Here is a 15,000-nt window from a genome sequence, read left to right as displayed (position 1 = left end):
GTTGAAACAGATCTACTATTATTGATTGATTGATTGATTGATTGATTGATTGATTGATCTACCTGAACAGGGCGTGAAGGTGCGTGGGCCTGAAGATCCACAGGTGCTTTAATGATCCAGCAGCAGTGCTTTCATTCATTTCTCACTCTAACAACAAGAATAAAAACACATATAAAACAGACATAAAATAAAAACAAACATTAAAAATATCAATAGAAATACAACTTGTTAAAATAAAAGAAAATAAAAAGTCCACTAAAGTGCTGAGACGCTGAAAGAGGAGCGGGTCGGCTTCAGGTGCTCCCAAACACCTGCAGGGCGTCGAGTGGCTGCAGGTCACTGCTGCTAATAAAGGTCATTCTCCTTCACCTGAGCCGCAGTGCTGAGGGACACCAGCGGGGGGCGCTCACCTTTTGATCAGGTGACTGAGTCTGTTTCTGTCTGATGGACCAGGGTTAGGGTCAGAGGTCAGAGGTCAGAGGGTCAGGGTCAGCCCTCTGGTCTTTGAGACGTTAGGGTTAGAGGGTTCTTAGGGTTAGGGTTAGAGGGTTAGAGGGTTCTTAGAGGGTTAGAGGGTTCTTAGGGTTAGGGTTAGAGGGTTAGAGGGTTCTTAGGGTTAGGGTTAGAGGGTTAGAGGGTTCTTAGGGTTAGGGTTAGAGGGTTCTTAGAGGGTTAGAGGGTTCTTATGCCCCTTTTCCACGAGTACCTACTCAGCTCGACTCGCTTTAAGAGCTTTTCCATCAGGTGCTAGTTCCTGCTAGCAGGTCCCATTTTAGCACCGACTCAGCCGGGGTTCCAAGTGAGCTGAGTCGAGCTGAGTCGAGCTGAAAATGTGACGTAAACGCCGTGCAGGCAACTGATTGGACAGGGAGTGACGAGAGCGACTCCTGCACAAAAACAAAACCCGACATTTAAAAAAAAAAAAAAAAAACGCAACAGCGGCCGTGCACATTGATCGTCAGTGAAGTTGTCAAAGTCGGAAAATGGCAAGCAAACCGCGACCGCGGTCAAATAAAGACGTGGAGACTTTTCTGAGCTTGGTGGCCCAAAGAATCCAGAGGGAGCTGGACGGGGCGCCGCGTTGCTATGACGACTCCAGCCACGGCGCGGTGCTACTCAACTGTCATGGAAAACCACCTAAACCGTGTCGAGGCCAGTAGATACTAATGGAAAAGGGCCATAAGAGACATGTTGAGGTCTGGCAGGTAGAGGACACACCTGCATCCACACCTGCTGGAACCAAAACCTGCAGGACAGGGGGGCATGAGGATCAGGGTCAGGGGGTCAAAGGTCAGGGGGTTAGGGTCTCCAGAAAATGAATGTAAGTCTATGTGACATAAATAAATGTGTGTGTGTGTGTGTGTGTGTGTGTGTGTGTGTGTGTGTGTGTGGTTCTTCATCAGGTTCCTCTGTGGAAGCAGAAGGCAGGACATGGAGAACAGCCGGTGATCTGGGTAAACACACACACACACACACACACACACACACACACACACACACACACACACTCTGCAGTCTGTATGAAACATTACAGATGAGAGATTACAGATTATAGATTACAGATTAGAAATCAGATGAGGCTGCTGGTAAAACTTTGTTGATAGGATGAATATGATGTCCTGTTGTTTAAAGGGGCAGTCTGTATAAATCCATTGCAGTTTAAAGGGACAGTCTGTGAATTTGATATTTTCAGGATTACCACGTTCTGCTGCTGCACGTCGACCGTCAGTCTTCTTCTTCTGTGGTTTATGATCTGGACTCTGTCCTGCCGTTTCCCTGCAGCCTGCAGCTGTACGCTGTCCAGGCTCTGCGCTCCGACCGGGGCATCAAACCTGCGTACTGGAGGTACGAGACGCCACGCCCACCACACCTGACTGACCGTCTGGGCAGTCAGGTGTGGTGGTTTCTCACCTGGTGCTAAGGAGGGGCTTGAGCCATACTTGGCGTGCAAAGAAAATAGCCAATTATCATGATTTCAGAGTTATTTTATTATGAAGTTCTTGTTTTTATACAGCACATTTGATATAAATGCAGCTTTGGTTGAATTTGCCCAAAGAATATTCAACAAAACAGGTATAAGCCTCACACAGGTGACCACAAGGCGATGACCAAAATGTCTTTCACATGCAAAGACTTCAGAGACATCTGAGCCACAATTAATAACACCACAATACATACAACATGTGAAGTGCATATTTCATATGAATCATCAGACAACTGTCACAACATCAGAAATAAAATTAATGATACCTGCAGTGGTTCAGGTTAGAGGTTAGAGCAGTGCATTTATCCCAGGCCTGTTCTTTCTGTTGCCTCCAGTATACACGTGTCCTGCTGTGCATTGGTTATAATGCTACATATTAAATGTCTGTCACAACATCAACAACAACAAACAACAAGAAATGAAAGAAATAATATTCAAAGTGCAGCGACAACACAACCCGAACCCTCTGCAGTGGAGAATCCTGAAGGGGGCGCTACCAGCAGCTCAGTGTCCATCAGCTCTAACCCTTTTTGTTCAGAGTGTGCAGAGCGGGTTAGGGCTGTTTGGTCTGAAACTGCCTTCCTCTGCTGTAAAATATTCAAAAAAATGTGCAAAAAAGTGACAGTTATTAAGTTTTGTAGTAGGTCAGGCTAAATGATCTATTTACAGAAACAGGAAAAATCAGTTAGAAGGGTTAGTTTCTGTTTACGTCTTTATTCTGTCATGAAACCTGAACCTGAACCTCCAGGAAGCTGCGCCTGGTTCCTGCTCAAGACTTCCTGCACAACTTCGCCTCCGACCGATCGCACATGAAGGACGCTGATGGAGCGTGGCGCATGCCCCCCCCACCATACCCCCCCATCAGCACTGCAGGTACCCTGCTCCCCCCACCTCCCACCACCACCTCCTCACCTCACCACCTCCTCACCTCCTCACCTCACCACCTCACCTCCTCACCTCCTCACCTCACCACCTCACCACCTCACCACCTCACCTCCTCACCACCTCACCACCTCACCTCCTCACCTCACCACCTCCTCACCACCTCACCTCCTCACCACCTCACCTCCTCACCTCCTCACCTCCTCACCTCACCTCCTCACCACCTCACCTCCTCACCTCCTCACCTCCTCACCTCACCTCCTCACCTCCTCACCACCTCACCTCCTCACCACCTCACCAGGCCGACAGGCTGCAGGTTTTCATTCCAACCAAAAACTCCACCAGGTGAGTCACTGATTTCCTCCAAGCAGAGAAAAGGAACTAATCAGTGACTCACCTGGTGGAGACATTCTCACCTGAGTCTAACCTGCACCAGGTGTGGTGAGCCTGAGGCAGAGCAGCTCCTCCTGATTGGTTCCTCTAATAGTAACTTCCAGCCAGCGGTCAGGAGTGTTGTGGCGGTGTCTGGGCTGCAGGGTTCTGGGCTGCAGGGTTCTGGGCTGCAGGGTTCTGGGTTCCACACAGAACCTCAGCACAGGCCCGTTCTCCTGACAAGCCCACAGTGACTCAGCAACCCAAAAGGAAAACAATGGCAAGTGTGCAATTCAGGAAATCCAACATGTTCTTTTTTTTTTTTTTTTTTTTTCAAATAAGAGAAATATATATATTTACACAATACAAAACCAAAATTCAATTCAAGTTATTTTTTTCACAAAATTATAACACAACTCTTTTCAGTCCTTTCTTTTCTTGATTTTTTCCGTAAAATGTGTAAACCAAATTTCAGTCTTTGTTTTCTTCTCAAAATAATTTTCAGTCCTTTTTCACAAAAACAACAAAGATATGGAGGTTTTCCTCAAATAACAAAAAAAACTGATTTTTGTTATTTGTCACGGTGCTCGCCGTTACGGCACCACAACCGTCTCAGTCAGGTGTATATATACCTGTGACGGTACAGCAGGTGTTGCGGGAGAGAGAGAGAGAGAGAGAGAGAGAGTGAGAGAGAGAGAGAGAGAGAGAGAGAGAGAGAGAGAGAGCCGTCTCGCTGCTTCACTCTCGGACGGCAGGTCCAGCTTCCTCGTCGCCTCGGCCTCGGCGCTGCTCTCAGACAGGGTTGCCAGATCTGTGAGACAAAAGCAGCCGAACAGCAACTCAAAACCAGCCCAAAACCCAACCGGGTATAAAAACGGCCCAAAAATCAGCCCAATACCAGAACTCAAAATATGCCCATAAAAATCCATATATGTTGCTTTTAAAGTCTAACAGCATTGCTATAATTGCAAAATGCACTATAATATCTATAAAATAACATCATAAACATTAAAGGCAATTTCCCAGGCAAAGGCAATTGAAAATCATTTCAGCTCACCTGTTAAACTGCTGGTTGTCTCCAACATAAAAAAGAACGGGAAAAAACTCCATGAACTATTTACAGCATTTACAGTTTCTTTGTAGACATGTTGAGATCCCTCGCCCTGGCCCCTGTCATACAGAACTGGACTGAACAAGGCAGGGGCACCGCCAGGAATTTTGGGCCCCATGAAAAAAAAAAAAAAATATATATATATATATATATATATATATATATTTACTCGATGATGGTTTAATAATTTTATATTAGTTTTTACCTATTTTTTGGGGCCCCTGTCAGGCTAGGGCCCTTGGAATTGTCCTAACCTTTCCCCCATATACGGGCCCCTGGAACAAGGCCAGCGTCTCTCTGCTGGGCTCAAAGTCGTGGCAGCAGGTTTCATTAGTCATTCAAAATATGAATCTTTATTCATAGGCATTATTCATCATCTGTATGCCACGGGTCTGCCCAAGCCCAACCCGCGGACAAAATTTGTTACCCGCGGCAACACTTAAAAAGTAGCCCAATTTGGCGGAAAAAACGCGGACTTGGCAACCCTGCTCTCAGAGGATCTCCTCCCTGACGTCACTTCCTCGTGACCTTTATGCGCCCGGCTTGCTAAGCGACGTGGAGAATTAGTTGCGGTGCGTCTTCCCGTCCACTGGGGGCAGTAGTGCGCTGCCCCTGGTGGTCGCCGCCCCCACAATGTCATGCCGAATAATTATTGCCGTCTGCTGGACCTTTGTAGCCGTTAATTACAGAAACGGGGAACACGAGGCTGCCGGTTGTTACGAGGTGTTTGATCACAGCGGATCTGAAGCTGCTGGTGTGAGAGGCTCCGCCCCCTCGCTGCTCTTCATGCTTTGACAGTAGAAGAAGAAGTTATCTAACGTGATGCGTTTCCTCCTCAGAGTCCCAGATGAACCTGGATCAGTTCATCAGCATGGAGCCGGCGGTCGGCTGGGGGAGAGTTTTCAGCCTGGACGACTTCCTGCGGCACTACGGAGCGCACTCTTCCTCCTCCTCCTCCTCCTCCTCTTCCTCCTCCGCCTCCTCCTCCTCCTCCGCCTCCTCCTCCTCCTCATCACTGCACTGACGTGCCTCGTCTTCCTGACTCAGACTTTTTTCATGAACAAACAGGAATGTGACTCTTGTTTTTGCAACATGAAGAAGCAGGAAGTCCCATCACTTCCTGTTTCCTGTTTAATCAGCTGTTTCCTCATTCAGTTCATTTGCTCTTCCTACAAGTTGACATTGCAACAGGAAATTAAGTACAGTGCATTGTGGGTAATTTTCACCTGTGGCTAGCCTGGACACTTTTTTCCCTTCAGGTTTGTGTGTGTGTGTGTGTGTGTGTGTGCGCACGTGCATGTGTGTGTGAGTGTGTGTGTTGAGTTTTCTTATCGCTCATTCCTGAAAACACTTTAAGGAACAATTTTTCATATTTAATTTTCCTGAAGGTTTTGGGCATGTGCTCTCAGGAATCTGTGTTTGCAGCTTTCTTTGTGAAAACGTAGAGAAAAGAGCCGTCATTTCCATTAAAAATCAAATTAAACAGAAACTTCTGCTTGTTGTTGGACTGAATTTAAAACCAATCATCTGCTTCCTAAATGTTGCTGCAGCGCCCCCTGCAGGAGGAGCAGGATTATCACCTACAGAGCCGACACTCTGCTCGGCCTCTGCAGCGCCCCCTGCAGGAGGAGCAGGATTATCATCTACAGAGCCGACACTCTGCTCAGCCTCTGCAGCGCCCCCTGCAGGCGGAGCAGGATTATCATCTACAGAGCCGACACTCTGCTCAGCCTCTGCAGCGCCCCCTGCAGGAGGAGCAGGATTATCATCTACAGAGCCGACACTCTGCTCAGCCTCTGCAGCGCCCCCTGCAGGAGGAGCAGGATTATCATCTACAGAGCCGACACTCTGCTCAGCCTCTGCAGCGCCCCCTGCAGGCGGAGCCGACACTCTGCAGCGCCCCCTGCAGGAGGAGCCGACACTCTGCAGCGCCCCCTGCAGGCGGAGCCGACACTCTGCAGCGCCCCCTGCAGGCGGAGCTGACACTCTGCAGCGCCCCCCTGCAGGAGGAGCTGACACTCTGCAGCGCCCCCTGCAGGCGGAGCTGACACTCTGCAGCGCCCCCTGCAGGAGGAGCTGACACTCTGTAGCGCCCCCTGCAGGCGGAGCTGACACTCTGCAGCGCCCCCTGCAGGCGGAGCCGACACTCTGCAGCACCCCCTGCAGGGGGGCACCTCTGAAGTATAAATCTTTTGACACACAAACAAAACAACATGAAGGGAAAAAATCATTCAATTTGTTAGAAATGGTTTTATTTTCAAACTTCATGTTTTTAACAGATTTTACTTTTCTTAACTCCCAAATCTCCTCCTTCACATTTAAATACAATTAAATTATTTTAAATATTTTCCATCCACACCTCATCCAGACAACAGCTGACTCTGTAAAGAGGAAGTAAACACACGGCTTCCTGTTTTCTTCCTGTCCTTTACCTCCTTCGTTGTTTGTGTGTTTGTTGTCAGTCCCTCTTCCTCCGTAAGCCGACTTTGTCCTTGGTCTCCTGAAATCTCTCACTCAGCTTCTCCTTCGTCTTGTCCATCTTTTCCTGCATCAACTCAGAAACAGGTGGTGGCGTCGACATGTAACCATGACGACGGAGATACCTGATGGACAGTGAGGTTCCGCCCAGGCTGACGGTGTACCGGACCGGCGTGGAGATCTGACAGGAAGAACCTCGTTAATCAATCACAGTCAGTCTGAGGGTCAGAGGTCAAGGTAAAGGCCAGGTGTCAGGGTGGAGGCCAGGGGTCAGAGGTTAGGGTGGAGGTCAGAGGTTAGGGCGGAGGTCAGAGGTCAGGGTGGAGGTCAGGTGTCAGGGTGAAGGCCAGAGGTCAGAGGTTAGGGTGGAGGTCAGGGGTCAGAGGTCAGGGTGGAGGTCAGAGGTCGGGGTGGAGGCCAGGGGTCAGAGGTTAGGGTGGAGGTCAGGGGTCAGAGGTCAGGGTGGAGGTCAAAGGTCAGGGTGAGGCCAGCAGTCAGAGGTTAGGGTGGAGGTCAGAGGTCAGGGTGGAGGCCAGGGGTCAGAGGTTAGGGTGGAGGTCAGAGGTCAGGGTGGAGGTCAGGGGTCAGGGTGGAGGCCAGGGGTCAGAGGTCAGGGTGAAGGCCAGAGGTCAGAGGTTAGGGTGGAGGTCAGGGGTCAGAGGTCAGGGTGGAGGTCAGGGTGGAGGTCAGAGGTCAGGGTGGAGGTCAGGGTGGAGGTCAGAGGTCAGGGTGGAGGTCAGAGGTCAGGGTGGAGGTCAGAGGTCGGGGTGGAGGTCAGGTACCTTGTAGAGGGCGTAGGCAGTCAGGGTGCAGCCGCTGTGTGAGTTCTCCAGCAGGTTCAGGATTTTCTCTGGAAAACCTGGAATGTTCTGCAGAAGTGGAACCACGTCCATCCCACTGCACAGAGAACGGCTTTAAACTGTTTGATTCAGACTGGGCCACCTTGGAACCACTTAAAGTGAACATGATGCTGACATGATGCTGACATGATGCTGACATGATGCTGACATGATGCTGACATGATGTTGACATGATGCTGACATGATGTTGACATGATGCTAACATGATGCTGACATGATGTTGACATGATGCTGACATGATGTTGACATGATGCTGACATGATGCTAACATGATGTTGACATGATGCTAACATGATGCTGACATGATGCTGACATGATGCTGACATGATGCTGACATGATGTTGACATGATGTTGACATGATGCTGACATGATGCTGACATGATGCTGACATGATGCTGACATGATGTTGATATGATGTTGACATGATGCTGACATGATGTTGACATGATGTTGACATGATGTTGACATGATGCTGACATGATGTTGACATGATGCTGACATGATGCTGACATGATGTTGACATGATGCTGACATGATGTTGACATGATGTTGATATGATGTTGACATGATGCTGACATGATGTTGACATGATGTTGACATGATGCTGACATGATGTTGACATGATGCTGACATGATGCTGACATGATGTTGACATGATGCTGACATGATGTTGACATGATGCTGACATGATGCTGACATGATGCTAACATGATGCTGACATGATGTTGACATGATGCTGACATGATGCTAACATGATGTTGACATGATGCTAACATGATGCTGACATGATGTTGACATGATGCTGACATGATGTTGACATGATCCTGACATGATGCTGACATGATGCTAACATGATGCTGACATGATGTTGACATGATGCTAACATGATGTTGACATGATGCTAACATGATGATGACATGATGTTGACATGATGCTAACATGATGTTGACATGATGCTGACATGATGCTGACATGATGCTGACATGATGCTGACATGATGTTGACATGATGCTGACATGATGGTGACATGATGTTGACATGATGCTGACATGATGCTGACATGATGTTGACATGATGTTGACATGATGTTGACATGATGCTGACATGATGCTAACATGATGATGACATGATGATGACATGATGCTGACATGATGTTGACATGATGCTGACATGATGCTAACATGATGATGACATGATGCTGACATGATGATGACATGATGTTGACATGATGTTGACATGATGCTGACATGATGCTGACATGATGTTGACATGATGCTGACATGATGCTGACATGATGTTGACATGATGTTCACATGATGTTGACATGATGCTGACATGATGTTGACATGATGCTGACATGATGTTGACATGATGCTGACATGATGCTGACATGATGTTGACATGATGTTGACATGATGCTGACATGATGCTAACATGATGTTGACATGATGCTAACATGATGTTGACATGATGCTGACATGATGCTAACATGATGTTGACATGATGCTAACATGATGTTGACATGATGCTGACATGATGCTGACATGATGTTGACATGATGCTGACATGATGTTGACATGATGCTGACATGATGCTAACATGATGATGACATGATGCTGACATGATGATGACATGATGCTGACATGATGCTGACATGATGCTAACATGATGCTGACATGATGCTGACATGATGCTAACATGATGTTGACATGATGCTGACATGATGTTGACATGATGCTAACATGATGTTGACATGATGCTGACATGATGTTGACATGATGTTGACATGATGCTGACATGATGCTAACATGATGATGACATGATGCTGACATGATGATGACATGATGCTGACATGATGTTGACATGATGCTGACATGATGATGACATGATGCTGACATGATGCTGACATGATGCTGACATGATGCTGACATGATGTTGACATGATGCTGACATGATGCTGACATGATGTTGACATGATGTTGACATGATGCTGACATGATGCTGACATGATGTTGACATGATGTTGACATGATGCTGACATGATGTTGACATGATGCTGACATGATGATAACATGATGATGACATGATGCTAACATGATGCTGACATGATGTTGACATGATGCTGACATGATGATGACATGATGCTGACATGATGATGACATGATGCTGACATGATGTTGACATGATGCTGACATGATGATAACATGATGATGACATGATGCTAACATGATGCTGACATGATGTTGACATGATGCTGACATGATGATGACATGATGTTGACATGATGCTGACATGATGATAACATGATGTTGACATGATGCTAACATGATGCTGACATGATGATGACATGATGCTGACATGATGTTGACATGATGTTGACATGATGATGACATGATGCTGACATGATGCTGACATGATGCTGACATGATGTTGACATGATGCTGACATGATGTTGACATGATGCTGACATGATGTTGACATGATGCTGACATGATGTTGACATGATGTTGACATGATGCTGACATGATGCTGACATGATGTTGACATGATGCTGACATGATGCTGACATGATGTTGACATGATGTTGACATGATGTTGACATGATGCTGACATGATGTTGACATGATGCTGACATGATGTTCACATGATGTTGACATGATGCTGACATGATGTTGACATGATGCTGACATGATGTTGACATGATGTTGACATGATGCTGACATGATGCTGACATGATGTTGACATGATGCTAACATGATGTTGACATGATGCTGACATGATGATGACATGATGTTGACATGATGTTGACATGATGCTGACATGATGCTGACATGATGTTGACATGATGTTGACATGATGCTGACATGATGCTGACATGATGTTGACATGATGTTGACATGATGCTGACATGATGCTGACATGATGTTGACATGATGTTGACATGATGCACAGGTGGATGTTTTAAACACATCAGACTTGACCAGCAGGTTCCAGTGTGTTCAGAAAACTGAACACACTTTAGTTTTGGTTCTTACAAAGAAAGAGAAGAAAAACATGATCACATGACTTGTCTTACTTGGCGGCGGCCTGGTAGAAGCAGGTGAACCAGGCAGCCGAGGTGATCAGGTGAACTGGGATGAGGACTTTTCCGTACTGCTGCAATGTTCGTTTGAACCTGGAAACCAAACCCAGTGAACCGTCCTGCAGCGGGTCCAGGTCCATGTCCCGGCCCGGACCTGCACCTGGATCTGGACCCGCTGAGCGACTGTCTGCTGTGGGATGGGAAGAAATTAGAAAATTAATTCACATTTAGTTTCTGATATTGCTCCCACAGCAGGAAATTGTAATAAATGATAATATTTGTATAACATTGTGACCCTGGAAAAATCAAGGAGGAAGCAGGAAAAATATCTTTCTTGGCTTTTTACTGACCCATGAAATGCAGCACATACAGAGAGTGAGAGACAATCACATGACATGGAACATCTATAAACAGACTTCCTGACAGGTAACCCACACCTGGAGCCTAGAGCTCCCTCTAGATCAGGGGTGTCAAACTGAATATTGAGCATTCCTCAAAAAACAAAAACAGCATAGAAATACCAACTGGATGTAGAGAATGCAGTTACTTAAAGTATTTTATTGATCAGAACAGACCGATCGGTGTCTCAGGCTAATCCTGACTCTAAGGTTGATCTTGTCAATATCTCTGCCTTTTGAGATATTAATATCTTGCATGTTCATGTCTAAATAACCATATATCCATTCAGCCCGACCCAGAATGCACTGGAAGATCAAGACATGATGTGCTGACCTCACTGAGAGAGCAGAGACGCCGTTTTTGCTCCCATCTGGACACCAAAATCACCTGTGATGTCACACTGTGATGTCACTGTGATGTCACACTGTGATGTCACTGTGATGTCACACTGTGATGTCACTGTGATGTCACATGGTGTGAGCCAAGACTGAGGAATGCTGCTGCGAGCTGCAAGAAGAAGAAGGAGGAAGAACGTGGCTTCGGTTCAGGCTGACTGACCTGTCGGGGGGCGGAGTCCTGAACTCCAGACTGATGCTGATGTCATCACCCTGCGACACGCCATCAGCTGGGAGCAGAAACACAAAGAAACAGTGACATGATCAGAATCAGAATCAGCTTTATTGGCCAAGTATGCGTTCACATACAAGGAATCTGACTCCAGATAAAATCTCAGTGCAAATAGAGAAGTAAACAGTGCAAGTTGACATAAATTAAATAACAAAAGAGAAAACAGAAGGGGCAAAAAAATAAACAAGTAAACAAACAAACAAACCACTATGACAACTATATACAGGATGATGTGTTGATGCAGTGCGTATGGACCCAACACACTGTGACTATGAAGAGTTCATCAGAGCAACAGCCCGGGGGGGGAAAGTGTTCCTGTGGCAGACAGAGCTCTGTAGCGCCGCCCAGAGGGGAAACAGTTTGTGTCGGGGTGAGAGGGTCTGCAGAGATCCTACCGGCCCTGCTCCTGACCCTGGACTGGTACAGGTCCTGAATGGAGGGGAGGTTAGTCCTGATAATCCTCTCTGCAGACCGGATTGTTCTTTGCAGTCTGTTCCTGTCCTGTTTGGTGGCAGAGGGTTAGGGTTAGGTTAGGGTTAGTGCTGATGGTTAGGGTTAGGGTTGGGTTAGGGTTAGTGCTGATGGAAGGGTTAGTGCTGATGGAAGGGTTAGTGCTGATGGTTAGGGTTAGGGTTGGGTTAGGGTTAGTGCTGATGGTTAGGGTTAGGGTTGGGTTAGGGTTAGTGCTGATGGAGTGATGGTTAGGGTTAGTGCTGATGGAGTGATGGAGGTGCACAGGACAGACTGGATGAAGGCGGAGTCGATCAGTGTGAGCAGCTCCAGAGGCAGGTTGGACGTCCTGAGCCGGCGTAGAGAGAAGAGCAGTGGGGAGAGAACACGGCCCTGGGGGTTTCCCAGCTTCACCTGCTGCCTCCTGTCAGTCAGGAAGCTGTGATCCACTGACAGGTGGAGGCGGCACAGTGAGCTGGGCTGTGATGAAGCTGCTCCTCCTCCTCCTCCTCCTCCTTCTCCTCCTCCTCCTCCTTCTCCTCCTCCTGCTCCTCCTCCTCCTCCTCCTCCTCCTCCTCCTCCGCTCAGCTTCAGGCTGCAGAGTTGCAGCTGCAGTTTGTGGATTTTGTGACGTGAGAAACTCCCGGATGGAAACCAGATTTGCCAGATGTTTCCTGCAGCGTGAGCTCACTGGTTACACTCAGCTTCCCAGAATGCATTGCATCTCTTCAGCCCATGCGATGGCAGCGGTTTTGACGGCGAGTGGCGGCGGCGTACAGATGTGTGTATCAGAGCTGTGATGCTGTGACCTGAAGCCACACATCCTGCCTTCAAAATAAAAGCACCGCTCTGGGTTACAATGTGTCTGCTGAGTTATTTGTGAATAAAGCTTTTATTTTGTAAACAACAGGAAGTGTGCTTATTTTGTAGCGTGGCCAGCTGGAGAGCTGCTTGGCGTCCCTGAAAACATCAGAGCAAATTTCCAGACAGGTGATATTTGGATAAACCGATCACATGTTGATAATCGATACGGCTGTTGTGCTGAATGGATTTTTTTAACTTATTAAAGTTTACAGAGTCAGAATGAAAAGAACAGCAGCTTTCAGAGCAGTGTGAAATGCATTGTGGGATACTCAGCAGTGTGTACAGGAGAACAGGCGAGTCACAATCAGGGCTGCAAAGGGACGGAAAATGTCCAGAAACTTTCTGGACATTTTCCATGGGAAGTTAAGTCCATGGGGATTTTGTAAATTTTATTTTGCAAACTAATACAAATTTTAAAAAACAACATAATTGGCTTTGATTTATTTGTGAGTACAACTTTAATTAATTTGCTCACTGAACAACAAAAACATTCATGAAAATATTTTCTCTCGAGCTTCTCCAGCCTCTGGCTTCTGCATTTTTCTGCATTTTCTCTCAATCCTTTCCAACTGATGCTGATACAGAAATAGAAAAAATAGAAAGGCCAGATGAGCAGAGGAGCACTCCTCAGTCACATGCCAAGTCAAACTAGAACCTGAAGTAGAACTAGAACCTTGTATGAAAACAGGAGCGTGACAGAGGAACCTCCCGGCACCGCGACACCTTAAACAGCTGCTGCATCAACACATTAAGATTTATTTTCTCCAGTTAGACTTTAATACCATAGATCAAATATATTTACCCCAGTAACATCAACACAAAGTGTGCAGGGTTCTAGAACGATCTGAGCATGTGATGGAGGAACTCCACTCAATCTGCATTAAATCTGTTTTTTTTTTAATCCAGATTATACTGCAAGATGTTTTTTCAACTACATTTAAATTCCCTGTTACAGGCTAACCTGCAAATTTGTTCATTTCCAGTTTATTCCCATTAATTCCTGTGAATTCCCATGGAAAGATTCCAATTTGGAAATTTCCTGGCATTTTACTCACAAACTGGATTTGATCTGATGAGCTTCCTGTTTACCTCAGTGGGGGGCGGGGCGGCGGCCTGCAGGAGCACAGAGCCCCCCCGCTGCCAGGGGGCGGAGCTAAGACACCGCCACATCCACCTAGAACACACACACACACACACACACACACACACACACACACACACACACACACACACAGAGAGAGAGAGAGAGAGAGAGAGAGAGAGAGAGATGAGTGACATCTGAGTGAAACCTGCTCGGCCACAACACGCAGATCAGATCTGAGGGTCGAATTGCAGCTAACAGCTGAGTGTGTGTGTGTGTGTGTGTGTGTGTGTGTGTGTGTGTGTGTGTGTGTGTGTGTGTGTGTGTGTGTGTGTGTGTGTGTGTGTGTGTGTGTGTGTGAGAGAGAGAGAGACCCACGTGGCGGCTGAGGCTGTAATCGATATATTCTATGATCAATCAGACTGATTCAGGTGACTTTACCTGAGATCCTGACGGAACGTCCTGCTCGGGGTTTAGCGGGTTGCCAGGTTCCTGAGCTGTGACGCAGGAATATGACGTAGTTCCAGCCACCAGTTACATCAATGAATCAACGGTATTGTTTATTTATTGTTTACTTAGAGATTCTTTTATTATTTATGTGAATAAAACCACCGACGTGTTGACAGGTTCATGTGGAAAGTTCACCACTTCTCCCTCTTCTTCTTCTCTTTATGCGACCACAACTGGCAACCTGACACACCCGGAAGCGCATCATTGCGCATGTGTCTCGTCCGGAGCCCAGCGTGAGCGTGTCGTTTGAAATTGTTTTTGAATTTTTTCATGAATTAATCCGGTTCAGCCCGGCGCGT

At 46.9% G+C, this 15,000-nt stretch overlaps 3 protein-coding genes across 9 annotated transcripts in view; 2 read left to right on the top strand and 1 right to left on the bottom strand.

Moving 5' to 3' along the window:
* The window catches only part of ntaq1 (N-terminal glutamine amidase 1), a 6,907-nt gene extending 1,062 nt beyond the window's left edge, over positions 1-5,845 (top strand). The window contains exons 3-6 of the mRNA XM_030064053.1: positions 1,404-1,454; positions 1,694-1,845; positions 2,733-2,857; positions 5,189-5,845. Of these exons, the coding sequence (XP_029919913.1) occupies positions 1,404-1,454; positions 1,694-1,845; positions 2,733-2,857; positions 5,189-5,373 (513 nt within the window). The 3' untranslated portion in view covers positions 5,374-5,845. The remainder of the gene's footprint in view (positions 1-1,403; positions 1,455-1,693; positions 1,846-2,732; positions 2,858-5,188) is intronic.
* A 702-nt stretch (positions 5,846-6,547) lies between these two features.
* Positions 6,548-14,768, bottom strand: LOC115368075 (uncharacterized protein C18orf19 homolog A-like). 6 transcript variants are annotated; one of them, XM_030064049.1, is made up of 6 exons: positions 14,633-14,768; positions 14,170-14,284; positions 11,728-11,794; positions 10,765-10,957; positions 7,610-7,724; positions 6,548-7,008 (listed from the first exon to the last, which is right to left on the bottom strand). In XM_030064049.1, the coding sequence occupies exons 2-6, from the start codon at positions 14,278-14,280 to the stop codon at positions 6,808-6,810; spliced, it is 687 nt and encodes a 228-aa protein (XP_029919909.1). In that variant the 5' UTR covers positions 14,281-14,284; positions 14,633-14,768; the 3' UTR covers positions 6,548-6,807. The 6 variants fall into 6 exon arrangements, with proteins under 6 accessions (XP_029919909.1, XP_029919907.1, XP_029919906.1 ...); XM_030064046.1 differs by having other exon boundaries at positions 6,550-7,008; positions 10,765-10,960; XM_030064052.1 differs by having other exon boundaries at positions 6,550-7,008; positions 14,200-14,284.
* Positions 14,610-15,000, top strand: part of rnmt (RNA (guanine-7-) methyltransferase) — a 20,067-nt gene continuing 19,676 nt past the window's right edge. Inside the window, exon 1 of one of the 2 annotated variants that reach the window (XM_030064045.1) lies at positions 14,610-14,744. The gene's annotated coding sequence lies outside the window, so the exon portion shown is untranslated. Of the gene's footprint in view, positions 14,745-14,926 lie in introns of those variants that run through there. The other variant, XM_030064044.1, reaches the window with a different exon arrangement.

Source organism: Myripristis murdjan, chromosome 11 (assembly GCF_902150065.1).
Source record: "Myripristis murdjan chromosome 11, fMyrMur1.1, whole genome shotgun sequence".
Taxonomy (NCBI): Eukaryota; Metazoa; Chordata; class Actinopteri; order Holocentriformes; family Holocentridae; genus Myripristis; species Myripristis murdjan.
This window is presented reverse-complemented; position numbering and strand designations above follow the sequence as displayed.

Coding starts and splice junctions, on each gene's coding strand:
- LOC115368075 (XM_030064046.1), bottom strand. CDS start 14,280: ATGTGGCGGTGTCTTAGCTCCGCCCCCTGGCAGCGGGGGGGCTCTGTG. Junction 10,961..11,727: donor AGGACTCCGCCCCCCGACAG/GTCAGTCAGCCT, acceptor CCCATCCCACAG/CAGACAGTCGCTCAGCGGGT. Junction 7,009..7,609: donor CTGCCTACGCCCTCTACAAG/GTACCTGACCTC, acceptor TCTTCCTGTCAG/ATCTCCACGCCGGTCCGGTA.